Source organism: Daucus carota, chromosome 5 (assembly GCF_001625215.2).
Source record: "Daucus carota subsp. sativus chromosome 5, DH1 v3.0, whole genome shotgun sequence".
In the NCBI taxonomy this organism is placed as follows: Eukaryota; Viridiplantae; Streptophyta; class Magnoliopsida; order Apiales; family Apiaceae; genus Daucus; species Daucus carota.
The window spans coordinates 45,172,739-45,199,088 of NC_030385.2; the positions used below are offsets into that span (position 1 = coordinate 45,172,739).

The following is a 26,350-nucleotide window of genomic DNA, read 5'->3' on the forward strand; positions in this document are numbered from 1 at the left end:
CAAGTAGATGTTTTAACTAGCGGATTGAATTAGTTGTTTCTCCTAAAATTGTTTGGTAAATAGCTGAATGATTAGTTTTTTCTAACACAAATCAAAGCCTCTGACCTAAAACGCTCATCAAAGTAGTTTTTTCAAAAATAGCTTTTTGAATCTAAACCTCCATTTCAATCCGCTAACTACCAGACACTAGTTTTAACCTATTCTAATGGTCAAACCTCTAAAACACCACAAACTTTTAATTTGCTCCAAACCTCTGACTTTCAAAGAGGGTCTATATTCTTTCCTCGTATGAGTTTCGTTTTCCAGTGAAATAAGAGTTGTAATCTATTCATGAGTGTGTGATAAAAGAGTTTCGTTTTCTAGTGAAATAAGAGTTGTAATCTATTCATGAGTGTGTGATAAAAGAATTTACATTAATTCAACGAGAATACATGAATCAGATATTTGTATTTATATATACATGATTTTTAAGATATTGTCTAACTGTCTCGTCATACGAGAAGAGACTAATCTAGATATCATCTAATATAATATCGTTCTTGATATTATATGGTCGATTATTTAAAATTGATAATAATATTTAAAAAAAACTATAAATAATAAATTTTATTAAAAATATTATTAATGAACAAATCTACTACTATTATAAATTTTGATAAAAAAAACTATTCACTCTGTCCCATTCGAACATGTTTGATTTTTTGACACGCATGTTCAGATGCAGAAAAAACTATATCCAAACTCAATAAAAAATTTATTCTTATATTAAATAAAAATTTAAATTCTAAAATCCCATTCGATATAAATTTTATGAAGAACAACTATATTTAAAATACGTATGAAAATATTAAAAACAGTTAAAATGAGACACATGGATTATTAAGAGTTCCAAAAAAGTAGTCATGGAGTAAATAAATTGCATAATACTATTTTTATTTTCCATCTCCTCCAATTTTATAAAGAGGGGTTTGAAAGTGCTGAGACTAGAAAGCTCTGCAAAAAACCCTCGTTTAATCATCCATGGAGAACGCATTCGCCACCGCTTCCGCCATCGGCGACCAACGCCAAAAGATCGAGCAGTACAAGCACATTCTCTCCTCCGTCATCTCCTCAAACGACGTCGTTCAGGCTCAGAAATTCATCCAGCACAGTTCGTTTTCTCTACTCTCTTCACTTATTGTCTCGTGTTTTAGATAGATTGTGTAGATTCAAGTGGCTTTGTGGTTGAATTGAACAGTTTTGTCGGATGATGTGCCGCTGGTGGTGTCGCGGCAGCTGTTGCAGACGTTTGCGACGGATTTGGATAAATTAGAGCCGGAGAATCAGAAGCAGATCGCGAATTATACGCTCACGCAGATTCAGCCGCGTGTGGTTTCGTTTGAGGAGCAGGTTCGGTTTCGTGTGCCTGGGAATTTTGGTTTTAACAGTTGTGACACAATGCGTGGTGGTTGTTTTGTGTTTCGTGTTTGTGCTAGTTTTAGGGTTTTAGTTGATGATTACTGCATTTTGTCGCGGTTTGGTTCGATAATTGGATTTTTGGATTGGTGTTGTTTTATGTAAATCTAGAAGTATAAATAGCTTTATACCCCTGTTATTATTCCCTATTATTTATACAATGTTTGCGCGAACTCTTTTTCTTCTGTTTCTTACTATTTAGTTTCTTTGTTTATTACTAATGTAATGTATAGGTGTTTCTTAGATAAATGGCAATAGTGTACACCTAGAAGCTTAAATAGTATTTTATCATGCTATTGTATTGTTTTTAGGGCTTTTTACTCGACTATTAGTACATTGGGTTGTGGTTTAGTGTTAAATATTTGACTCTTCGATTGATATTGTTTTGATGTCTAATTGAGTTTAATGTTACTTAACTATTCCTATTAGGGAGATATCCTCTGTGTATACATCCTGTTTTAGTTACCCATCCGAGTTGCAGGTTTTAATTATCAGAGAGAAATTGGCGGAATTGTACGAGTCGGAACAAGAATGGTCAAAAGCAGCACATATGCTCAGTGGCATTGATCTTGACTCTGGAATGAGGTAATTAAGTTGCTGCACCAGAGTTTTTTTGGAATTCTTTGATGATTGTTTTGAAATGGCATCATGTGTTTTGTTTTGCATCTACAGAGTGATTGATGATACATTCAGGTTGACAAAATGTGTCCAAATTGCTCGTTTGTACCTTGAGGTATTACCTTCCCGTTCTCATTAATTCACGACTTTTCACACTTTAGTCTGGCGTCTGTTTTTGGACTGTTCTATATCCTTAAATCTACAGAAATATGCCATATTTAGTGTCTTAGTCTGCATTCATATTAACACATGTTACAATCATGCATAATTATAAAATGCTTACGTTGTATAGAACGGTAAAAGTTACCCAGGGGTTAATGCTGTTCTCGAAGATTCTTGAATTGGATCATATATTTCGAACCAAAAAAACTAAACCGAGAGTCCGAGAGTTCTGCAAATTTTGTTATATGACATGGTTCTGTGTTTTATTTTTAGACAAGAATTGACCTAACATTCTATGAACTGTAAATTGCAGTGAATTATGACTGTCTAAAACTATGATTGTTAAATGTACAGATATTATATATAAATGTTCTATCCTCTCATTAGTCATTAGATTCATGGATATTCCCTAATGTTCTGTTCCCGAGTTCAAGAAAGAAGAGAAAATAATGAAAAATTGGTTATTTTCTTTTCTGTTTTAAATCTTTCCGAAAGTGGGAAGAAATTTTTCTGGACAAATATACAAGAGATTTCTTTCCAAATCCTTAGGTTTCTATTCATTTCCTTTTCAAAATATCACATGGGAACACGTTAAAGAAACCAAATATTTCTGTCTTCTCTTTTCTTTTCTATCATAAAAAAAAAAATCCTGAACACAACATAAGAGAATAATTTAGGTTTATCAGAAATCAGAACGGCAATTACAATGGGCTATTGTATAAAAGAAGTCAATTCACTATTATGACTCTATAATTGAATTTAATGTTCAATTCATGATAATTACATTTTCTGATGTCAGGTATCAATAGTCCGTGTAATACATATATTGAGTTATTAATGTAATTTGGGTGTTTGCCAAGAACATCTCTATTTGGTTACATGTGGTTATGATTTATAGCTACATTTTTGTTGATTTGAATTTGATTGCTTGTTTTGTAGGACGATGATGCTGTGAATGCAGAAGCTTTTATTAATAAAGCATCATTTTTGGTTAGCAATAGTCAACATCAAGTATTGAATTTGCAATACAAGGTTGACTATTTTTAACTCGTAGTGGTAATAGTATTGTAATGTTTCAAAAATTTATACAGCTAGTTTCATGATTTTCATCTTTCAGGTTTGTTATGCAAGAATTTTGGATTTGAAGAGGAAATTCTTGGAAGCTGCTCTACGATATTACGACATCTCTCAGATTGAGCAGCGGAAAATCGAAGATGAGTATGTATTTTATAAAGAAATTAATTGCCACTTTAATGTCATGATATATTATTTACATTTAATCCTATAATTTAAGAACCTTTACCTTGCTACATAAACTCGGGTCTAATTGACAAGTCTTCGGCGATGGGGAAGAAATAAGTCCAGAAAGAAGTGTGTATTAATTCAAAACGGTGAAAACGTGCTAAATTTTTATTACCAATCTTAATAATTGTTTTAATATCAAGCAAAATCTAGAGCTTAGATTTATTCAAATGATTGGTATTCCCTTTTCAGGACAAAAGTAATTTCCCTCTAGCTCTCCCAATTCTAGTTGAACACTGTTGTTTCAGATTTCTTACCTGCATCCGTATGGATCAACAACGTGCTCAGTTTAAGTTAATTACTTAAAAAATTATCTGGTAAGACTATAAGTATAATATAACCTCTACAAGTTTCTCTTGAAGTCCTCAGAAACAACATCACCAGTGTAAAAAACTAATTTTACCAATGATGTAATATCTTATTATTCTCTTAGATCAGTTCTAAAACTCTCTGTTGGTTAAACAGGGCTCAACTCAGTAATGGGCTATTGCTGCTGTTAAACAACTTACATTATATCAAAAAGGGTGTGCTATATATGAAATTGGTCAGAATAACAATAACAATTTTTATTAATGTTTTAATTAGTCTGGATTCGGGAAGCATACATCTACTCAGATGCAATCGTTTTAAGCTTTATTTGTTCTCTATATAAGTCACCAGATCTCCTGTTATGGAAGTTTTGATCAGTTTTAGTATATGCTCTGTGCTACATATGGAAGTTGGTTGGAATGTTCCTCATTTCTTCAATATCGTTTTGGGACTCAGAGTGATCGATGAGGAGGCACTAGAACAAGCTTTATCAGCTGCTGTCACGTGCACAATTTTGGCTGCTGCAGGTCCTCAACGCTCCCGTGTTCTTGCAACACTTTACAAAGTAAGTATCTAGCATCTGTGTCGAGGGTTTTTTCACATGCTTTTTTCTTTAATGTTTATTATTTTTTTCACAATGCATTTTATTGTAACCTATAATAGTTGTTATGCTGTTTAAACCCATAGTAGTTATTATGCTGTTTAACTGATACTTGTTATGTTCAGGATGAACGCTGCTCAAAATTGAAGATATATCCTATTCTGCAGAAGGTAGCCCACTCTTATGATCTTATCTGTAATTCCTGAGCTGCTATGGAACTTCTTGCCAGTAACCTATGTTCCCTGCATGATTATTTTTTCAAACTTTATTAGCTTGCTAAGAATTGAGTATAACATTTCATCATTTAATTACAATGCTAAATTTTATGTTGAGATCACAGGTGTATTTGGAGAGAATCTTGAGAAAACCTGAGATTGAGGCATTTGCAGAAGAGTTAAAAGCTCACCAGGTCTCTACGTGCCTTTGTAATTTTTATTTTGTTGTCTTTGTTTTCTAAACCGGCAGAAATTCTTTTCTGGTATCGATGATGATGCTTCTAACAGTCTACTCTATCAACAGAAAGCACTTCTGCCCGACAATTTTACTGTGCTTGATCGTGCTATGATTGAGCATAACCTCTTAAGTGCAAGCAAATTGTATACTAATATAAGGTTGGAGTAGTTGCATATTTTTCCATATTGCACTTCTCTTGGAATAGTCTCTCGGTTGACTGATATATGCATTTATCCTTATTCTTAACTTTTTTAGCTTTGACGAGCTGGGCACTTTACTAGGCATCGCTCCTAACAAGGTAATCAGCTGTTAAGGCTCATAATTTTTTGTGTTTGTTGTCATTAGTTACCTTCATATCGTTACTTTGTATGTTGTGGAAGGTTTAACTGTTTCTTTACATGCAGGCTGAAAAAATAGCATCAAGGATGATCTACGAGGATAGAATGAGGGGTTCTATAGATCAGGTTTATTATTTTCTAACTATACCGCCACCTTCCATTTGTTGTTGGCAAATGCAAACACGAAATGTTTTTTTGTGATTTTATTGCATAAAATTTGGGAATGTCAGGTTGAAGCTTTCATTCATTTCGAGGACGACACTGAGGAACTGCAGCAGTGGGATCAACAGGTGCTTTATTTATTTCGAGCTTAAGTTGTTGCACATTTCCCCACAAATTTAGATGTTTTAAAATCTGGCTTGTTTTAGGAAAATTTTCCAATTGTACATTGCAGTTATTTTGTGGAGAAACCAGAAACTGTAAATTTTTGATTATTTTCCCAGCTCTGATCTTTATTTTCCCACCTCTCCTATACGTGTTCTTTGTTCTCATTTGACGTTTTTGTTTGTGGCAGATTGTCGGTCTTTGCCAGGCACTGAATGATGTTTTGGACAGCATGGCTAAGAAAGGCCTACCTATTCCTGTTTAAAGTCTAGTATCTGATTCACTTGTTTTTGTGAACTGGCAAACATACATCTGAACAGTTTTTTGATATTATTTTTGGTTGCTGCTGTAGATATCGATAGCTCTAGTATCCATCTGCAATTTTTAAATTATAGCAGCCACATTGGCCTTCCCTTGCCTCTGTCTACTATGCTCATCTTCTAAATATATGTCAATCCTACCCCTGCACTATAGGTACCCCTTATATACTGCGACATGGATGGAATACAAATTCTCTTGAGAGACCAATTTGCACCACTTTTTGATATTTTGCTGCCCAGTCGAAATGTGTGATTACTTGTAACAACAAACTCTCTCTAACTTCGAAAGTGTTATCTTCGTTTATTAAGTCATTTAAATTGGGTTTTTTTCTCAAAAAAGAAAGAAAAAAGAAGATAGAATCAGCTACAACCAGTCTCTACTACAAAAATTGAATAATTAATTGATTATTTTCACTAAACCACGAAGTATTAGGGTTTCCATTCTAAGAAATTCAGGTTAATTTGTAATTCCCGCTAATTGGACTCATTAATCATTAACCAAAAATCTCTTCGGTTTGCACTAAGATTGCATTCAGAAGATTACTAGAAAGATGTTTTACAATAACAAATTCTATAATTTAACCAAACATCTCAGATTACACAGACTTGCTAAGGATGAAACTGATTTTACAAGTCAATTGCTATCATCCACAACCGGTCTATTTCCATATAAGCTCTCTCTTGTATGTGAATAAGTTGTCGATTCAAGATTTGATCCCCTAAACTTCAACTCTGAAGCTGTCCTGTAATTTGAATCAACAGGAGCAGGCCTGGAGTTGGTATCAGAAGGGTTTGGCCTGAACGAACTCGCTACTCCACCGGTATACCGGGGTGGTGAACCGTACCTTCTCGATGGACCTCTTAAACTGCTACCTCTTACATCCATTATTTCACTTTTCGGAGAAGAATCCAGGAAAGACCTATCCCCTGAATCAGACACCGAAGCAGCTTCATTTTCATTTGTTACTGAAGTGGATGTGAAAGGATCTTCAGGCCCCCAGAGGGAATACGCTTCTTTTTTATTGCCAAAAAATTTCCATGCACCGAATAGAAAAACTATAAATATTACTAGAGGAGTTCCCCAGATCATGGTACTGTATTCTACTCTGGAAATCGGAAGAGTCGACCGATACACTCCCACGTATCCGGCTCCGAGACTGAGAATGACTAGCTTTTCCTGATCACTTGCTATCAATGGTATTACCCCTTCCTTTTCGTCGTCTGACTCACCTTGACACTTGAGGAATGAGGCTACAATCTCCTCAAGACCCGCGGAGAATAAAAACCGAGGTCCAGCAGACCTGTAACTTTGCGAAGATGAGACATTATATACAAATACCTTATCCCTGTTAGAAAGAAGCAGATACCCTTTAATAGTCTGAATTGCAAGAGGCTTGTGCACATCAAAATTTTTCATGGATCTAACCCTGCATTTGAAGTTCATCATATCACCTAGCAGTAATACATGGATCAATTCACCTTCTGATGTGAAACCATACGCCTTTGATCGCTCTGTAGCATCAAACACATAATTCCGAACAACAGACTGATCTAGACCTTCACAACCTGACTCCAGAATTTTCATGGTCCTTAAATCCAGAGAACCCGCCCCTGTCTCAGTTAGAAACAAGAGCTTTTGCTTCAAGAACACAAGGGGTCTGCTCATTGGCACTGCCAACCCATGAAGCGCTCCATTCTCTCGGAAAACCTTAATTTTTCCACTAGCATCAGTGGATATAATGTACCTCGTCCTCCCAACATGATGTATTTCCAAGATAGTAATTGCTGACCCGCCTTCTTCCATCTCAGATATGACAAATCTTGTGTCAGTTTCCATCACAAGCGAATATCCTTCCTCTCCACCCGACATCTCCGATATGCTATGCATCAAAATTGCTCCATTCTCATGCCCCGTAACCAACATACTCCGATTGTATGAAGACATATACAACAACATGGTGGTCACCGGTGAAAGTGCCAACGTACTGAACTCAATCAGCACATCCCCATTCCTCGAAAACACATAAACCTTGCCTTGATCATTCCCAACCGCAACATACTTACTCAACCCTTCCGAATCCTTAAAAGGCAATACACCAACACAACTAACCCTCGAATCCAGCTTCACAGCAGACACAAACTGAAACCTCTCAGACCAAAACAAACTATGCTTCGTAATCGACACAGCTCCAACTATCTCTCCATCACTCACACTACTTCCACTCCCCCCCTCCTCACTCTCAGTCTCAACTAATTCCCCAACAGGGTTTTTCTCCTCACCCTCAAAAGTTTCAATCTTTACACTTTCTTTAAAAAAAGATTCCAACTTGTACACTAATTCAGTCAGATTATTAACCACCTCTTCAAGCTTTTCAATATGCACTTGTTGTTGATTCAATACATCTAAATCACTCATCTTTTCATTGGGTATTTGAGATACTAATTCATTATTATGATCAGCTAAACTATCATTATCAAGAATTGAATTTGCATAAACAAATGAAAAATCAAGAAAATGAAAGATTAAGAGGAAATGAAGATAAAAAGACTTGCCTTTGAAAGGGACAGCCATAGAGGATGGATCCACAGTGGGGTTTGAAACTGAAGAGATCAAGAATTAAATGAGATTGTGTTAATTTTGAGGTTTGATCATATCTGGGTTCTAGTTGTGTAATAAAGTAGTACTATCAATCTAGTGGTCACGACTTGAGGAGACACCCCACTTTAAGACAGTTGAGTTGATATGGAGGTGAAATTAAATACATTATCGGTTTATCTAAATGTCTGCTCATGTTATACAGGAGCTTTGTTTGTTCCGTTTTGAAATATAAATTATTTAATATTGTATAGATAATTTAAAATTTTTAATTATATATTTAAAATTATTAGTTTTAACTTTTTTTAAATTATAATATTAAAAACAATAATAATGATTTTAACGGCAAAAGACTTAGAAAAAAGCATAAAAGGACTCCAATGACCTATGTTTCTATTTTTTATTATTAATTTGTTTGTGCTAAAATTATGATCCATAAATAAATAAAAAACCAAAAATTCAATGAGCAACAGAAATAATCTGACATATAACGGTAAGTATGCCAAAAAGAAGTGAATAAATGTGTATGATAACACAGTAATAGGCTCTGTGAGAGTTCAGAATCAACGCTAGATACCCCATATAAGAATCCAAATTTTAAGCAATTTTCCCTGAACTGATACGGTCAAAACATTTCAAAATCCCATGAACTCTCGGCGCTTAAATTTGTCATTTTTATCTGCTCTCCCATCGCCAAGGATGCTGATATCTGGCAACACGAAAAACAGGAGTTAAAGTTGGCTAATTTCGAAGATGAAATGATCTAAAGAACTATAATTAACAGTATAAATAGGGTAAAACGGTGAAAGGGAAGGTTAGTGACTGCTAGTTGCACATCAAATATGAAATTCATGAAATAATTTGAACAGGAGTGCACATTCAGCATCTTGATTCCGGTATATCAGCTTATGAGCTTATAAATAAAAGATTTGGTGAATTCATAGCAACCCCAACTTGTGGTGAATTTCCCTGTTTCCAGAATAGCAAAGGTTGAAACTTGAAAATTTAAAACTACAACTCTTTTGTGGAGCAGGAGTCGTTAGAAGGACGGTATGCATTGAAATAAGGCTGCATATTAAGTACCCAATAACATAGAAATACAAACATTCTGGAAACAGAACACAAGTTAAAGAAATTAAAATCAGCCACACAAAAAAAGGCAAAAACCAAGTAGCAATAGATTCATTCTGGAAACAGAAAGCATAAAGCCAAGCAAACATTATTTAGAGTCGTATAAATAAACAACTAAACCACAGACGGGGTTATCTATACACATTTTAACAGTCATATTCTAAGACATGATATAGGAACAAACGGCAAGTTTGTAAAATACATTCTTAAAATGTTCATTAGAGTTCCCAGGGGTATAACTGCAGTTCTTAATAAACCAAATTTACGCAGAATATCAGAATATCCAGAGTCTTATATTTTTGGGTAACCATATCAGAAATTCAGCCTCATGTTTGCCTCAGGAAGATATTTACTTAGTTCAATAAATGCTCTTTGTTAATGATAAAAAGATAAAGGGGTGGGTGCGCTAGAGCTCAGTACTAGACCTTTAGAGGATTCCGAGTATTCTTCGGATTTTCACAAGCATTCTACTACCTTTGCATAGTGACTTAATCTGTAACTTGTGTGGGAAAATCCTCACACTGCATGGATTTTTACACTGAGTGTGTTGTTGTGTATCCTTAATGATAGGGAAGGGACAAGGATTCAGGAGAGGGTAAGAGCAAAGTCTGAGGTTGTTGAACGCCATGAAGGAACCAGTCGTTCCAGTTGAAGTATCAGTTTGCTTTAGATCTTTTTTGTGCACTTCCACAAATTTGCTTACTGCTTCAGTTATGAACTCAAATATTTATTCCTCACACGCTCGACTCGGACAGTCCACGTCTGATTTGATCCCCTATTTGGTTTGACCAAATTCTTATGCACGTGTGACTCTGAAGACTAATCCCTTACATTGTAGTCTAGTGGATACCCCTCTTCTCTTGGTAAGAAGACGTTAAGGGGGTTCACCAAAGTAGAGGCATATGTGCGTGGATATTTAAATATTCTGTAATAGATTCTACCAAATATATAAAAAAACTCAGAGACATTTAATCCATAACCCACCCCCCCACCCCACAACACACACACGTAATTTGGATTTCCCCAACTACACCCTGAAAACAGAACTCAAAAACAGAACTGAAAACCAGCGCTAGTTATATCTTTAGTTCTGACTGGCTATACCAATCACAAAACTAGACAATAGTCACAAAGAGAATGTTCTTATACAGAAAAGGAGGAGATATTTCAAAGACGACAACAAAACCAATGCCTTTGCTGCTATTTAGAGCCTCAGCAGTCAGCATAAAGTCCTCAACTTTCAAATGCACAATGGAACCAATTCTTAACATATATTATCAAGAATCAACTCTAGTTACGAAAGGTCGAAAGCTGTCCAAAGATACGCCTAAACTTAACCTATCATGAGTAATTAGCATTTTCCGCATCTACATTCTTTAACAAACAATATATACTGCCAACTGAACTAAAACCATTAATGTCAACTAAATCAACAAATACCAAAAAAAACAAAATATACCTTAAACAATCCATTATGCTTCGACGTCCTAGTCCAATCAAGCCCCAATGCCTTGCTCGACGTCTGATACGTAGCCTTAAACACATCATTTCCAAAAACCTTTCTTGAGACCGCAAAATCCCAACAATCCTTAGCTATATCATAACTCGGTTCAAACGTAGTCACTCCACCGTGCACATAAGTGTACTTCAATTTGGCATTTCCCGAACCAACCACATGATTGGCCGAAACCTTATTAGTCGAATCAAACACCAATGTACCATCAAGTATCGTCCGATTATCATTCTTAAAATGTACATAACTCAAGTTTATCGGTTTCTCCGCAATCCTAACCGTGTTCATAAACTGAAATCTTAGATCCTACACAACATAATTGAAAACACTAATCAGTTAATCATAATCACAATTAATTAATAACTTACCGAACTAAATTATAATAACTCCGTAACTTATTATCAAAAACACTAATCACTTAAGCATAATTATAATGAATAAATAAATTACGGAGTTATTAATTTACTGTAATGTGATTTTAATTTTTCGATAACAAATAAATAAATTATCAAATAAAGATGTTAATAACAAGTGACAACAAAGCATGTACGTGTTATTTTGGGATCAGAAAAAAATAATGAAACACGGAGTTATTAATTTATCGAATATTAATTTATCGAGATTATAACGAGACCTTTTTCGGGAGATCGTAGTCGACTATGAAGGAGCCAGGTTTGTCAAGGGAGAGAGCTAGGCCGTTCAAGGAAGGGCCGTTAATGAAGGTGGCGTCGGTCATGGAAGCTCGGAGCTTGACATTTCCGGCGTTGACGGAGAAGGTGGCGCCGGCGGAGTTTTTATCGGTGGAATATTTGGCTTTGAGCGAAGCTTTCATCATTTTTAGTGTTGAGGATGTAAGAAATCACGCCGCAATTTTGTGTTTTGTAGGACAGGGCTACTCTGTTACCTTCGACATCGCCTAATATTTTTTTTATAAATTCTTAATAAACAATTCCTGACTAATTAATTTTTAACTGATACTTCCGTCCCCAGAGTTATATACATTGCGGGACGGGACGCGGCACAGATTTTAATGCTCCTGTAAAATATAGTTTTATAACTTTTTTTTTTAATATTATTTTTTTCTGAATAAAAATTTGAATGTTATATTTTTATTCAACAAAAGAAAATTTCAAAAATAAGTTATAGAATTATATTTTATAAGAGTATTGAAGTGCGTGTCGAGCAAGTGAAAAAGAATTGTATAGAATTAAATGGACAGAGAGTAAGTTATGTGATGAATTAGTGTACAATATTCTATCAGTTTAATTTTTAAAGTCGGAGTAGTTTTTATATATTTTTTCAAAAATTATATAAAATAAGTTAATAATTAAATATTTTTTAAATTATTTTATTATAGCCGATTAGTTTTATATGGTTGGGGCTGCGTATTTTGCGTTTTGATAGCATTTATTGTTAAAATTATTGATACAAAGATCTTTGAACTTAGGATTAAAAGTATAAAATGGTTTAGTTTATAATTTTGTCTGCGATTCAAACTGGCTGTAAAGAATCTCAATTTTAACGGACTAAACCAAGTTGTTTCCTAAAGAAGTCGACCATAGCCAACTAATTTGGTACCAGCTGTTCTCATCGTCTAAACTTTGACTAAACTTATTTCTACGGAATTTGAGGATAGTTATATGATTATATCTTGCTTGTTTATTGAATGATATTTTATATTATAAAAAATGATTATAATTGTTTTCTGAACAAAAAAATTATATAAATTTTGTTAGCGAAATTCGAACATTTGAATTTTAACGCCATCTTAACAAAATATAGAAAATTCAAGTTAACGTTTTCTCAACTTGATTTAAATGATCCAGTTATTATAAATTGTATCAGATCGAATTTTTGCATATTTAATTTTAATAAAATAATATAATATAAATTGAATGATATTTTATATTATATTTTGTGATATAATTGGTTTTTGAAAAAAAAAAATCAAATAACTTTTGTTGAAACACTAGTTATTGGCTTATTGCCCTAAGAAAAGCATGGATTTTAATCCCCAGGAATATAGTTAGTTTCCTCAAGAGACCTACAACCAAGCTCTACCATAGGCTACACAAAACTATATTAATCCACATTTCAATATCTCTTCATTCTTCTATCCTACTAACTAAAAAAACGTGAAAATTTTAACTTAGATATAGGACAGACTTTTTGAGGAGCCAGGGAAGAGGAAGCTGCCCTCTTCCATAACATAGACAGGGTCCTTCCTTCTTCCTATTCCTCATTCCTCGACCCCGCTGAGTGGAGCAAGGTTGATACCATCTGACCAAGACGTCATTAGTTTCCTATCCGTCCTTCGGAATTCTAGAAATTGTTGAGTTGTAGACATGAGGACATTGTATCCGAATTTCGATAATGAAGATGGGCTAGAGACGGTGCTGGAGGTGCCATTGCCAGAAGAGGTGTTCACGAGCACGGATGGAAATGCTTACCTCCGGTGGCACAATATGCGTAGCAGGATAAAAGCTCAGCTTGAAGAAAAGCAGGCCCCTGATGATCTCTTCCTTATGTTGCTTAAAATTGTTAGCTCGCCTGTGATTCCCTACCAACCTCCGTTCTTCCAGGCTCATATTGCCCTCCCCTCCGTTAAAGAAGGTTCTTTTGTAAGCACATATTCATCTCCGATCTCATTAATAATGATGATTTCCTGCATGTACAAAATCTCCACCGATAAAATTTTTTTGTCTAAGCATAAAATAGTTGTTAGTCTGTGACCATGAACACACTAGAAAGACCTATTTAATTATTTGTTTATCTATTTGATTCGGTTTGCTGTCTGTTAAGGTTTTAAATGAGCTGATTATTTATAAACGCGGGATTAATTATGTTGTTGAACATGCAGCAAGCTGCAACAGCAAAATACATTGTGCAACAATATATAGCAGCAACAGGAGGACAAGCTGCACTAGATACCATACACAACATATGTGCTGTAGGAGAGGTATATATGGTGTCTTCTCCGATGCAGTTAGGGGATGCTGAGGACACGCCGAGCAATCGCGATTCTGGTGGCTTTGTGCTGTGGCTGATGAATCCAGATTTGTGGTATCTCGAACTGGTTGTTTCTAATTGCAAGATAAGTGCTGGAAGTGATGGCAAAATCGGCTGGAGCCAATCCTCGCACTCCTCCATAGCTACCAGAGGCCCTCCCAGACCCCTTCGCCGCTTCTTTCAGGTACACACTCTATTCTGCCTGTTCATCTGAGTTTCTAAATTTGACATAGTATCTGTTTTTCAACAGGGTCTTGATCCGAGGTCCACGATCAACTTATTCAATAAGGCAACGTGCATAGGAGAGAAGACAATCGACGACGAAGAATGCTTCATTCTAAAACATGAAACAGATAAAGTAGTCCTCAAGTCACAGAGTACAGAGAACACAGAAACAGTCCATCATACCATTTGGGGATACTTCAGCCAAAGAACCGGACTTCTTACTAAATTCGAGGACACGAAATTGGTGAAAATGAAGACGAAGACAGATGATCATGTTTACTGGGAAACAAGCATGGATTCGGTTCTTGAAGACTACAGATATGTTGATGGAATTTGTGTAGCACATAGTGGGAAAACTAAATGCACAGTCTTTAGATACGGGCACATGCATAATCACAAGGGAAAGATCGAAGAAACGTGGAGAATTGAAGATGTCGACTTTAATGTTCATGGCTTGACGAAAGATAGTTTCCTGCCTCCTGCAGAACAAGTGCAGGATGTTGAATTCTAAAAAAAAAAACCGAACGCTGTTGAAATTTTTTGACATGATATTTGATGAGAACTTTACCGATACATTCGGCCAGAATTCAGGCTTAGAATTTAGATTAGACTCTCTCTGGTTCCACTCTAGAAAAGACGTGGCTAGTAACGATGGGTATAGGAGGTTGATTGTGGTGTTCTATTACCTGTTCAAGCGTTTTGCTTGCTTGTATATTTGACAGATCGGTAAATGAGCTGAAAATTTTGAATATATTAACAGAATTGAGTTTAAGAGACGAGTGTTCATTCCAACCTCGTCTCTCACTGTTAGGGCTTTTGTTCGAATCAAGCTGGCTTGAACTCGACTCGATAACATAAGCTCGATAACACAAGGCAGAAGCATCAAGAGGCTCTAAGCTACATAAACAGTACACTAAACAACTTATAAACTTTGTAACCTCAGATTTCTTAACACGAAGAATGGAATAGAATACCTTAGAGGAAAACCAGGGGGAATGTAGACTGTTCTAGGTCTGCTTAATTTCAGGCACATGGCACAAATATAATCAGAAAGCTTAAAGCTCAGACATAATAAGCAAGGTGCTTTCAAATTTCCGATGATCTGCTTAGTAAATTATAGAATAGAACACATGCAAGGGTGAGAACATGGATTTGATATAAGTTCTGTAAAAAACAAAATGAGTAATAAGTTAGTGAAGTACTATTTCACAAAATTGCATGTGCAGATAAAAAATGCACTGCTGTCCACCTTTAGAAGAATAGAGAGCTCCAGATATCTAAAGCACATTTAAAAAGTACTTTGAAAAAATGTATTTACACCTAATGATAAATTAACTAATCCTCCACAGACTGAATCTCTCCCATCATGATCCTGTTGCTAACCACATTAAATCCCAAAACTGTGGAACTTACCTTTTTCCCCTTCCTTCCTTTTTTCTTACCTCCCCCTTTTGTGGTCCCATCTGGAACTGTGGCCATACCCTGATCAGAGTTCCCAAAACCACTGACAGCTGAACTCACATCTCCAGGTCCATGTCCAGTGACCTTTTGATCATTCTGGCCTTCCAAGGCAATCTCAAGAACATTTGCAGGTAAGAAGTCTTTGTAATTAAGGAATTTCTCAATGAATTCGTGTTTAGGATCATAAGAGCCAAGGTTCTCTGTCAAAAGAATTTCTGCCTCTGATCTGGATTGCTTCAGGCAAAATTCTAAAAAGCTTGTATCTGTTATGAGAACAAGAGAAACTTAGAATGATGTCATACAGAACCCCATGGGAAAGAAAGAATACCATACAGGGAAGATTGGGTGGCGCCTAAGGATCTGATTTTCAACTCAGCTAGAAAATAAAAAAGTAGAATTTATACTACCTATTATCTGTTGGAATGCAGCTTAGATTCATGACATAATAAAAGGCTAATTCTGACAAATATATTGAATATAAATTTGCATAATTCATTTCCTAGTATCAGCTAATATTCCACCAGTTTCTAACGGACTTCCAGAATATTTCTAAATATAGCAATAATCACAAACAAGATAAACTGCACCAGTTTAATGTACCTTTTGTCCCTATGAGTCTGACACATTCACTTTCGCACCAATTTCTGAAGTCTACAGCTTCTACAACAGAGCATAAAAGTGAGATCCAATTGCCATAAAAGAAAAAAGTGGACAACCAGCTCAAGTGTTTTACCTGATTGTTTAGACACTACATCCTTTTTACCCCTCGAAGAAGAGTGAGCAGAAGCAGGTGATGCAAACTCAGCTGTTCTATTACCCGTCGACTTCTGTCTGCTGACTGAGGAGCCAAGAGCTCCTTTTACTGGAGAATTTTTCCCCCAACTACCCTGACTTGCCAGTTGAGGAAAATCTGGCCTGCAATAATCACAAATTTAATGACAGGCAACAGAATTAAACTTAATGATACTAGAAGAAGAAAAAGTCGAAATTGGGCATCAACATGATTCTACAATATATTATGACACTCGGCAAAATCCAACTATTAATTCATCTAATCTAAAATAAAATCAGGCGAAAAGTCAAATCACAGGTCAATCCAAACATGTAAAAGGGAGAATTTAAGAAATTATGCATACATTTCTTCTAGGATTACCATCAAAGAAGTTATTCTACAATATCAAAGGTCATTCAAGATAAGGAATCAATTCTGTGTATGTTAAAACTTCTACACGCATATGCTGTCATAATAGTTGCAGTTCAACTGCCTCTGTTCAACTTTTGAACACCATACACGTGATGACACCAAGACACAACACTATTCCCTGTCTCCTTGGACTGATAATTGAACACTTTATGACCGAAAGACCAAATATGGGATCACCTAAGAATGCAAAAAGGAAAAGAAAAAACAGTCGAAGGAAAAGGTTGAAAAGATATGTTTAATCAAAGTTCTACACAAAACGTCTCACACAAAGCATTATGTTTAGTTTTCCCTATGATATCTTGTCCACTATACTTGTTTTGTTAATTCAATTACTTCTCACCATATTTGTGTTCAAGGACACAGTCGTATCTCCTCAATCTCAAAATAAATAATAACACTTGGATTAGTGTCCTGACCAATACTATGTGAACATGTCTAAGCACTATAGTCACCGCCTATTCTACTAGTTCTCACCCAAGTGACAATGTTCATTTAACTGGTTTAAAGTATATCTGGAAGTGAGAGCCGCATAAGGAATCCTTTTGCTTGCTATAATCCATGAAAACAAGGAACACGGGATGGCCACCAAAAATGCTGGAAGCAGCGTTCCATAAGAACATACATGGTTCTTGTTGGGAATAAATAGATCTATGACTCAGATGATACCTTATGACAGTAAAATAATTTTTTGTTCGACAGATATTGTCTGCAGAATGATGAAAAGAAGAAAAAGAACAGGGGTTGGTTGTATATATATGTGTATCTATATGTAATACAAACGGTGGCTGATTATAGAGGTTACTAGAGCATACCTGTATTTCGGCCCAGTAATCTACAGGCCCAACACGTTTTCTATATTCATATCAATTAACTTTTTGTGTTCCAAACACATTAAGTCTAATAAATTAGCTCATTTTCAGGCCCAATCATCTTTTAAATCACAAAAATAATTAGTAAATTTATAATACACAAGTCAAAACAATTTTATTAAATATAATTATTTCAAATATATAAATAAATATTTAACTTACTAATTAAAACTGTATATTTAACTGAAAATACATATATAGTTATATATTAGTTTTTTAACAAAACCCATCGTACCCATACATTCCTTCAATACCCAAACATTTTATCGTACCGGATTCACTGAAACTAATGTTACGCGTATCCGATTTTGTCCCCCATTTCGAATCGAACCTCTTCTTATGTAACATCACTATAATCACAAGGGCAAGAATGAGACATCATATTATTTTACATATAACAATAAAGGAAAAAAATAACTTAAGAATGTAACACATTTAAAATAATTCGTCAGAATAGGATAAGGATCTTACTGTTTTGTTTCTTTTTTTGGTTGATCTAATGGACCCCAAAAGAAATCATCATCTACTCTCTTCTTCGTTTGTGATGAAGCTTGAGGAGTATTCTGAACTGCTGAAGCAACCTTCACAGGAGATGAACCAATAACCGTCTTAGAAGAACCATTTCCATGAGCAGAATGGGTTGGAATTTGGATTGCATTCTGATGCTGCCCAGTAGAAACCTTTTTACCTTGTTCCTTTAGAATGTCCCTAAGGGAAGTGGGTTTTGTAAGCTTCCCTGAGTCAGTACACCATGCCGGAGCAGCCAAAGTGTTTGCATTGTCACCCTTCCACAGCACAAAATCACCCAGAGAGGGACCAGATGGAACTGCAGGCAAAACCTCCTTATCCTGTTGTATAAAACGAGAGCTTTTGGCTTTTTCGGTAGGACTTGAAGCAAAAGATGCATCAGCTGAAGCAGCAGCAGCTGATACTTTACCTCCAGAGCTCTTAGCTTTTGCAGACTTTTTACGATTCTTTTTACTATCTTTGGCTTCTATGAAGTTGTCATTATCAATAGAGTCAAATTCACTGTTTTGAGCCGATACTAAAGGCAGATTAGATTTACTATCAAGAACCCCAACAGCTACACTAGGTTTCACAACTTCATCAACCAAGAGGTCGTGCAACTGACTTTTCATGCTCTTCTGGGTTACAGAACCTCCAGTGTTCCCCATCTGTGACTCTAAGCTACCTCCATTATGTTGCCTTTCCCTAATCGATCTACGATCTGAACTGGCAATAACCCCGGCCCAGGCGGTAGGGATTGTGGCACTGGTGGAACCAAGAGAAAGAGAGGTGTCAGGAGCTGACATCTGTGCATGTGCTTTTTCTTGTTCTTCTTGTTGAATTTCCAATAATGACTTTGGTTTTAGACCAGGAGAGGGCTTCCAACCTCGGGGTCCACCTTGTTTATGAGCATTTAGCTGAGGCAGAAGCCCCAACTGCCCTGATATGCTCTTTGCCCCCATGATTTCACCATCTTCTACATAACTCTGTCCAGGTAAACCAGGTGAATCAATTTTACCCTGCTGGGCCACAATCTCACCCATAATTGCATTAGATTTGCTCTCTTGTGTCTCCTGAAGAGGCACCTCATAACTACTATCATGTGAAAGAAAGATCGTCTGCGACTCTAAATTAATATCAAAGCCACTTTTGACTTCATATTCTAATTCTTTTAGTTGCTGCACTTTAGGTACATCCTTTGCTTGATCAGAAGCTTGTGCCTTCAAAGATTTATGCTTCCTTGATTTCTTCTCCGCACCCTTCTTTAAGTCCTTTTCATCAATGCTTTTTACTTCCTTCAATATAGACGAGCTGCCACCTGGTACGCTTCCAATCTGTGTACCAGCAGAAACAGTGGCTGCTGTGACATTTAACTTATTAACTTTTCCGGGCAGAAGAACCTCAGTCTGAACATTTGGATTAGTGGCAGGTACTACCGTTTGCTCCAAGGACGAATATCTTCTACCAGCTTCAGATAGTTCAGGAATATTAGGTTTATCAGTTTTCAAATTGTTACAAAATATATTTTCTTGTTGATAATTGTCCAACACTTTTGAAATATGTGGTGGTGATGCTAGTAAAGCAGCCTGTGACTGAATGTCATCAAGTCGTTCAGGTAAATTAGTACCCCAAACTCTTTGATGGATAGCATTTCCAAACATTTCATGAGGTAAATGGATAGAAGAGGTTTCAGAGCCAACAACAATGCCTTTCCCTTGAGACATATTGGGTGGCAAGTTTGTGGAGTTGGGTTCATCTGGCATATTGGAGACTTGAATTTGTGCTCCAGTCTGTAACGACTCATGAGAGGTCTGGAATCTATTAAGAGCAACAGAAGCATTCTCCTCCAGCAAACCGGTGTCCTGCAACTGCCCATGAGATGTCTCATTGAAATGCTGTTGAGATTGTTGTTCAGATATAACCTGCGATAGCAGTTGATTTTGGCGCAACAGTTGTTGCTGTTCTTCCTGCTTTTGTTGCTGCTGCTTAAGTAGCAGGAGCTTATCAAAAACAGAAAGCTGCTGTGAGGGAGCTGGACCCTGGGATTGTAACTGCATCAAATATTTCTGTTGCAACAAACTTAACAGTTGAGGATTCAAATGTTGCTGTTGCAACAAACTTAACAGTTGAGGATCTTGAGACAGGCCAGAAAGCAAATTTTCACGAGTTAACATTCCAGATGTATTATCAACACCTTGGCCTGATAAAGCAGTTAAAGAGGGTTGGTTCGGGGATTGCAGTCTCTGTTGATATGCAACTTGAGGAGGAATATTCTGGCCATGAAGCATGTTTAATTTATCTTGATGTGGGTCTGGACCTCCTATGACTGGAAAATTTGACCAACCACTCGCCACATTATTGACTACAGGGGAAGACTTGTCAGATAAACCTTGAAGGACAGATATGAAGTCTGCATTCTGAGAATGAAGCGGCGAACAAGGGTTGTCAGTGATTGATGACGAAATATTTGACTGCTGTAGTGAGGATCCATGTAAATAGTCTGACTTTGGACCAACCGAAGGTGCCTCTCTTCCAGGCCAGAATTGATTGGGATCAGGCAAAGAACTTTGTCTTTCGAGAGTCATCCTTTTGACCAGGAGAGAGAGATTATCCCCACTTTCCATTCCCAAAGGAGGCACTTCACCAGATCCATGATAACCCTGCATGCCTGGAAGTGAAATCAGTGCTTGTCAATTCCGTTTGCACAAACAATGCAAAATTTTAACTTTAATATAAGAGACATGGTCAGGATACCCACAAAACAAAAGGCAACTACATAAGTAAAAGAAGCAAAAGATTCAGACAAAAAACTTTACCAGGAGAAAAATTTTCGGCAGGGGTGCTAATATTGCCAGACATCAGCGATTCAAGAAACCGACTTGCCCCATCTGTTGGACCCTGCATATACCTTGCATCATTTCTTGTCATATCAACCTCACTTGAACTAGTGTGAAGTTTTCCGAGGTTGCTGTTATTAGGCCTATTTACAGCATCTGTCATTTCATTCTGTTGGGGTGCAGCAAATCCAGGTGGAGGGCGGGCTTTAGAGCGCAGGTGGGGCATAACGTCACCAAGTGGTGTAAAAGGCGTGTCGGTTGGTGCATTTGCCAAGCGTACTAGCAAATCTAAGCCAAAGTATCCACCTTCAAACCATCCAATGATATCAACACCAGAAAAAGGACCTTGAGTTTCACCTCGAGGATCTTTGTAAAAAAGGACTAATTCTTCGGGCGAGGGCTGAGAAAGAGTACGCTGTTCCTGCTCCCTATCCACCACTGCAGAAAATTGCCTTCTAATGACCGGATCATCTCCCCAAGTTGGTGTCTTCCCCACATTGTTAGATAGATCCTTCTGCGACTGTGGCCAGCTAAAGTCTGAAGTTCTTGACCAACTATCAGAAGGAACACCTCTCCTGTCAGGCAAGGCTGAATTTGTGTGTTCTCCCATTGCTGAAGATCTCCATGCACTAGGATGAACAGAGGAAATACCCTGCGTACTCGATTCATTACTTGCAGTAATCTGATCATTCCTCCTATAAGAAGCACCTTCTTTTCCTGCGCGAATATTAGATCAACAAATAGGTGGCATTAATCATCAAAACATTAACCAAAGTAAATACTATGACACTCACGTATACTACATCCACTTCCATGCATTGAGCATCCAGCAAAGAAGGGTAAAGAACATACCCTTTAAAAAGTCACAAATAGAACTGAGCATTTGAAAAACAGATTATTGGTGGGAATCCTACAAACCATTATTTCATGTAAACATGCAACTAATGTGTTAAAAAGTACATTGCAAAGATGTCCAGCACATAATATTTTGGCACCATAATAGAGGTTTTACATACCACATGTAATTTAAATAACTTTGTATTTTGACTTGTAATATAAGATGGTGTGATGATCTTCAATTGATGCAAATATTGCATTTGATTCATGGAATTCTCCAGCTTTCAGGGGGAACAAGACAACAAAAGGGATATAAATACCAGAATTTCCACCTTTAGACATGTCATTCCCATCAGAGCCAATAGGTAAATCTTCTCTGCTTCCTGATCAAAGAACGAAAACCCAAAAGAAAATAGCATTACAAAACATTTTTTCACAGAAAATGATGTAATATTTAGTTTTACTTATTTAAAAAAAAAAACTACACAAAAAACATAATTACAGTATGCAGTACCTAGCCTTGTTCGCCTTGAAGGTGTATTATCAATGGAACCTCTTCCAACAGATCCATCTTTAGCACTTTGAGGCGCACCGCTGCTTAATACTTCTCCCCTGTCAATTCCTTCGATAACAACCTATCAAGGATTTGAACACATAGTTAACCGACTACAGCACAATTCTTCAAAAAAACACCAACATAATATGGAAAACATACCAGTTCCTCAGAAGAAGGTACACAAAATGCTAAAGGCTCTACAGCTTCATCCTGAGTAAGCGAAGGCACTTGTGTGATTCCATTTAATATCTTGCCGCAGGATCCCATATCAGTATTCCTGTATAGATCAAGCAGCTTTGTCCGGCTATATCTCAAAGGAGACTGATCATGATACTCTCCCTTATCTGCAACTGAACCAGGAGAACGCGGATAATTTGATAAGTTATTAAAAGAGTTACTTCCGAAAGGAACTTTGCCTCGTCCGAGAGAGAAGGTAGCAGAAACATTTTCCCCGCGTCCCCGACCTTGACTTTGGACAAATGAAGATATCTGTTTGTTGGGCACCAAAGTTTGTTGATTAGGAGAATCAGCTTTACCTCTGCTGACAGATGAGTTAGATCTCCATGGTCGATAGTGATTTCCATCCTTGTCATCCTTTCCTTGATAAGTATGATGGGATAACCCCTTATGAAGTGATACGTCAGTAGCATCTTTACCATAGTCCACCCTCTTTTCACGCACACTGTCATTCTCCTTGTGATCAGGTCCCCAGCGTGTACTCCACTTGGTATCACGATGTTGCTCATGATTATTGTCCTTGTTACTTGAATCAGTCCATCGCTCTGGAGGAGCACGACGCACCTCTCCAAATTGCCTTCCAGATGAGTTATCGGTCCATCGATCTGCCTTCCGGTGGTCTCCAAGTTCTTTATCCCCCTCCCTCCATCGATCCCTGCGAACAGAGGTATTGGTCTCTCTTTCTTCATCACGCCAGCGGTCACGGCGACCTAATTCTGCATCAAGCACAGACGGCCTAAACACATCCTTTCTTTTCTGAACATCATGCGCCTGATCACCATTACCTGGTGATTTTGTGACATCTGCACGAGCACTGTGACCTGAATATGGACTGAACTGGTTCTCCTGCACCAACCACATTTATTAAAGTGGATAAACAAAGCCACAATTATAAGTCAATCGAGATCTAAGACCATCACAAAGGAATCAGATGCCACGTGACCTTGAAAGGAAACATTAATAAAACAGTAAATTAATAACATACCCCAGTCGATATTCCAGTCTTATTCTCCCCAGGCTTAGTTTGAAGCCACTGTGGTGAAAGGGGGATATGATTGTTAAATCCTTGACCATCTACATGAAGCAAACACAAAACCTGGTTCACTTACTATAAATAGGTCTCTGTCAAGTTAACGCATCAGGTAAATTAAGGAAATGAGTATATATGATTCACCAAAAAGATTTACAAGGTGCAGAAACCAGAGGAACATCACAAACTACATATATCTCATACAATACAAATATGTAGATAATCTAACACTGGAAACTGGCAACATCAAAAACTCGTGCAAACAAGCATACCAAAACTTCAAGATATCGTGCCTAATATTAACCAGAAATGATACACAAGGTAATAGAAACTTCAATTTTTCAGCTTCTATAATGACATGAGACGCACGCACCTTTGAATGAAAATCTCAGCTACCTTCTAATGTAAAGAAATAGACGCAATCCAAATAGTACCTTGAGTACTATTTGAGTACCAATCCAAATAGTATTTGTTTATGGTTGGTACTTATAACTGCATATTCATATTGTAAAATTGGTAAATTATCTGCTGACTGCTAATCAGTCAAAGCAAAAGCTCGGAATCAAAAATATTACAAACTAAAAGACAAACGTCGCAGTCAAATTAAAAGGAGGAAATGAACCAACTTAACAGATAAGAGGTGAACACAAATGATTTGCAAAATGTCTTCGAATAGTTTCTACTATGTAAAATTTTAGTCCAATTTTATTCTATTAGCATTTCTATTAAATGAATTATCAACAAATGTTATGGGAGGTATTTAAAATTCATGAATAATGCACACAGCATATTAAAGAAATTGTGGATATGAAACTTATAATAAATACTTATAATCAACCAAATGCAAGAAAAAAAAGCAGATGGGGTAAGGAGAAAAGAAAGCTGAAGCAGCTACTTTCAAAGTAACAGAAAGCAAAGCAACGAAATTGAAAAAGTAAAAGGAATTTAAGAATTCAGCCCATATTTCAAGCAAGTAAGAACCAGTGTCCTAAAATTGCTAGTCGTCTTAGGGGCTCAGGGTACCTCAAGGGATTGAGACAAGCATGCTAGTAGATGATTAAGTATTTTTAATATTAACAAGTAGAATATTAACTATTACATAAATAATTAACACAAAAATTAGACTATTTGCAAAAAAAATGGTCCAGTCTCCCCTAGTCCCCTATGGCTATTTTCTTCCCAAATCTTATCATACAAGATCTGCACTCCCGTTTTTTTATTCAAAATCTTTCCTCCTAACTCTACTGTCTATTCTCCCCAACCAAACACATCATAAATGCAGCTGAGCCACGATCACAGACCACTCCTCATTCTGTAAGATAGCATGCATATAACTACATCTAATTCATTCTTTCTTTTAACAAATTAGAGTTAACTAATATGGACTGGTTCATTTTTCTAGCAGTTATTAATATTATTTATTTATTGTGTGAATAAAATTAAAATCTCAAGCCGGCAAGCCAGGAACAATGTAAAATCTCAAGTAAATAAATTAAAATCAACACTGAAAATAAAAGAAGGCCAGGTAGTTGTTACTACATTCAGTTTTTATAATGAATTACTTTATATATACACGCAGAAACGTGTATGAGAAATGAGGGTTTAACAGAGAATGTTGGAGCGAGCGAGAGGCAGAGAGAGAGGGGGAGAGAGAGAGGGAGGGAGAGAGAGAGAGAGAGAGAGAGGGAGAGAGGGAAGGGGAGAGAGAGAGGGAGAGGGAGAGAGGGAGAGGGAGTGAGAGAGAGAGAGAGAGAGAGGGAGAGGGAGTGAGAGAGAGAGGGAGGGAGGGAGAGGGAGAGAGAGAGATGGGAAGGGAAGTGAGACCTTGGGAGATGTGATTGTGGCGAGAATCGAGGAGAGGGGAGTTGGAAGCCATGGATTGAAAGAGATGATTAGCGTTGCTAGAGAGAAACCCTTGCTGTTTGTGTGTTGGTTATTGGAAGAGGGGACTGCTGTGAGTGTAGAGACGAGAAAATATAGGTTTTTGCCAAGCTAGGGATAACCTCTCTTCTCCTTTCAATTTTCATTCCTTTTTCTTTTATTTATTTATTTATTATGAGCTATATTTTGACAAACAAATATCCACAATTATAATAATTTTTATTTATTTTGAAAAAAGTCATATATAACTAAAAAATGTTAGAAAACATTTTCACAGGCTTAAAAATAAGATCTTAATTTATGAAAGAGATATTTAAAAGAAATATCAATTATAACATATGTAACTTCTATTATTTTACTATATATTTTACTGTTCTTCGGTTAAATTAAAAATAAAATAGTTTAAGGATCCGTTATGTGAAAAGTTAATTATTTGTTTATTTCGTCCTATATATATGAAAACCACGGATAACAAGATAACAAGGGACATTGCTTGAGTTTTTGCTATTGGTTTAGGATAACATGGTATATCTATTTTTTTTTTTTTTTTTGAGACAGTTGTATATTTATTTTTA

The 26,350-nt window shown here is 36.5% G+C and overlaps 5 protein-coding genes across 5 annotated transcripts; 2 read left to right on the top strand and 3 right to left on the bottom strand.

Annotated features, from left to right (window-relative positions):
- The first annotated feature begins 914 nt into the window (after positions 1–914).
- On the top strand, positions 915–5,975 carry LOC108219926 (COP9 signalosome complex subunit 4). Its single transcript, XM_017393524.2, has 14 exons — positions 915–1,150; positions 1,238–1,389; positions 1,937–2,040; positions 2,128–2,188; positions 3,175–3,267; positions 3,353–3,453; positions 4,303–4,411; positions 4,573–4,617; positions 4,788–4,856; positions 4,967–5,058; positions 5,156–5,198; positions 5,305–5,364; positions 5,469–5,528; positions 5,753–5,975. The coding sequence occupies exons 1-14, from the start codon at positions 1,021–1,023 to the stop codon at positions 5,825–5,827; spliced, it is 1,194 nt and encodes a 397-aa protein (XP_017249013.1). The 5' UTR covers positions 915–1,020; the 3' UTR covers positions 5,828–5,975.
- Positions 5,976–6,401: 426 nt separating this feature from the next.
- Positions 6,402–8,642, bottom strand: LOC108219758 (uncharacterized membrane protein At1g75140). The gene has a single exon (XM_017393264.2). The coding sequence runs from the start codon at positions 8,452–8,454 to the stop codon at positions 6,517–6,519; it is 1,938 nt and encodes a 645-aa protein (XP_017248753.1). The 5' UTR covers positions 8,455–8,642; the 3' UTR covers positions 6,402–6,516.
- A 332-nt stretch (positions 8,643–8,974) lies between these two features.
- Positions 8,975–12,056, bottom strand: LOC108222144 (outer envelope pore protein 24, chloroplastic). Its single transcript, XM_017396053.2, has 3 exons — positions 11,757–12,056; positions 11,069–11,428; positions 8,975–9,187 (listed from the first exon to the last, which is right to left on the bottom strand). The coding sequence occupies exons 1-3, from the start codon at positions 11,955–11,957 to the stop codon at positions 9,104–9,106; spliced, it is 645 nt and encodes a 214-aa protein (XP_017251542.1). The 5' UTR covers positions 11,958–12,056; the 3' UTR covers positions 8,975–9,103.
- A 1,173-nt stretch (positions 12,057–13,229) lies between these two features.
- Positions 13,230–15,133, top strand: LOC108222903 (uncharacterized). Its single transcript, XM_017396871.2, has 3 exons — positions 13,230–13,743; positions 13,983–14,315; positions 14,382–15,133. Exons 1-3 carry the CDS (start codon positions 13,468–13,470, stop codon positions 14,865–14,867), a joined length of 1,095 nt encoding a protein of 364 aa, XP_017252360.1. The 5' UTR covers positions 13,230–13,467; the 3' UTR covers positions 14,868–15,133.
- A 360-nt stretch (positions 15,134–15,493) lies between these two features.
- LOC108222902 (protein ESSENTIAL FOR POTEXVIRUS ACCUMULATION 1) lies at positions 15,494–25,890 on the bottom strand. The gene is made up of 10 exons (XM_017396870.2): positions 25,719–25,890; positions 23,850–23,938; positions 22,787–23,710; positions 22,586–22,706; positions 22,404–22,454; positions 21,214–21,951; positions 18,362–21,065; positions 16,551–16,732; positions 16,418–16,477; positions 15,494–16,080 (listed from the first exon to the last, which is right to left on the bottom strand). Exons 1-10 carry the CDS (start codon positions 25,768–25,770, stop codon positions 15,692–15,694), a joined length of 5,310 nt encoding a protein of 1,769 aa, XP_017252359.1. The 5' UTR covers positions 25,771–25,890; the 3' UTR covers positions 15,494–15,691.
- Between the last annotated feature and the right edge of the window lie 460 nt (positions 25,891–26,350).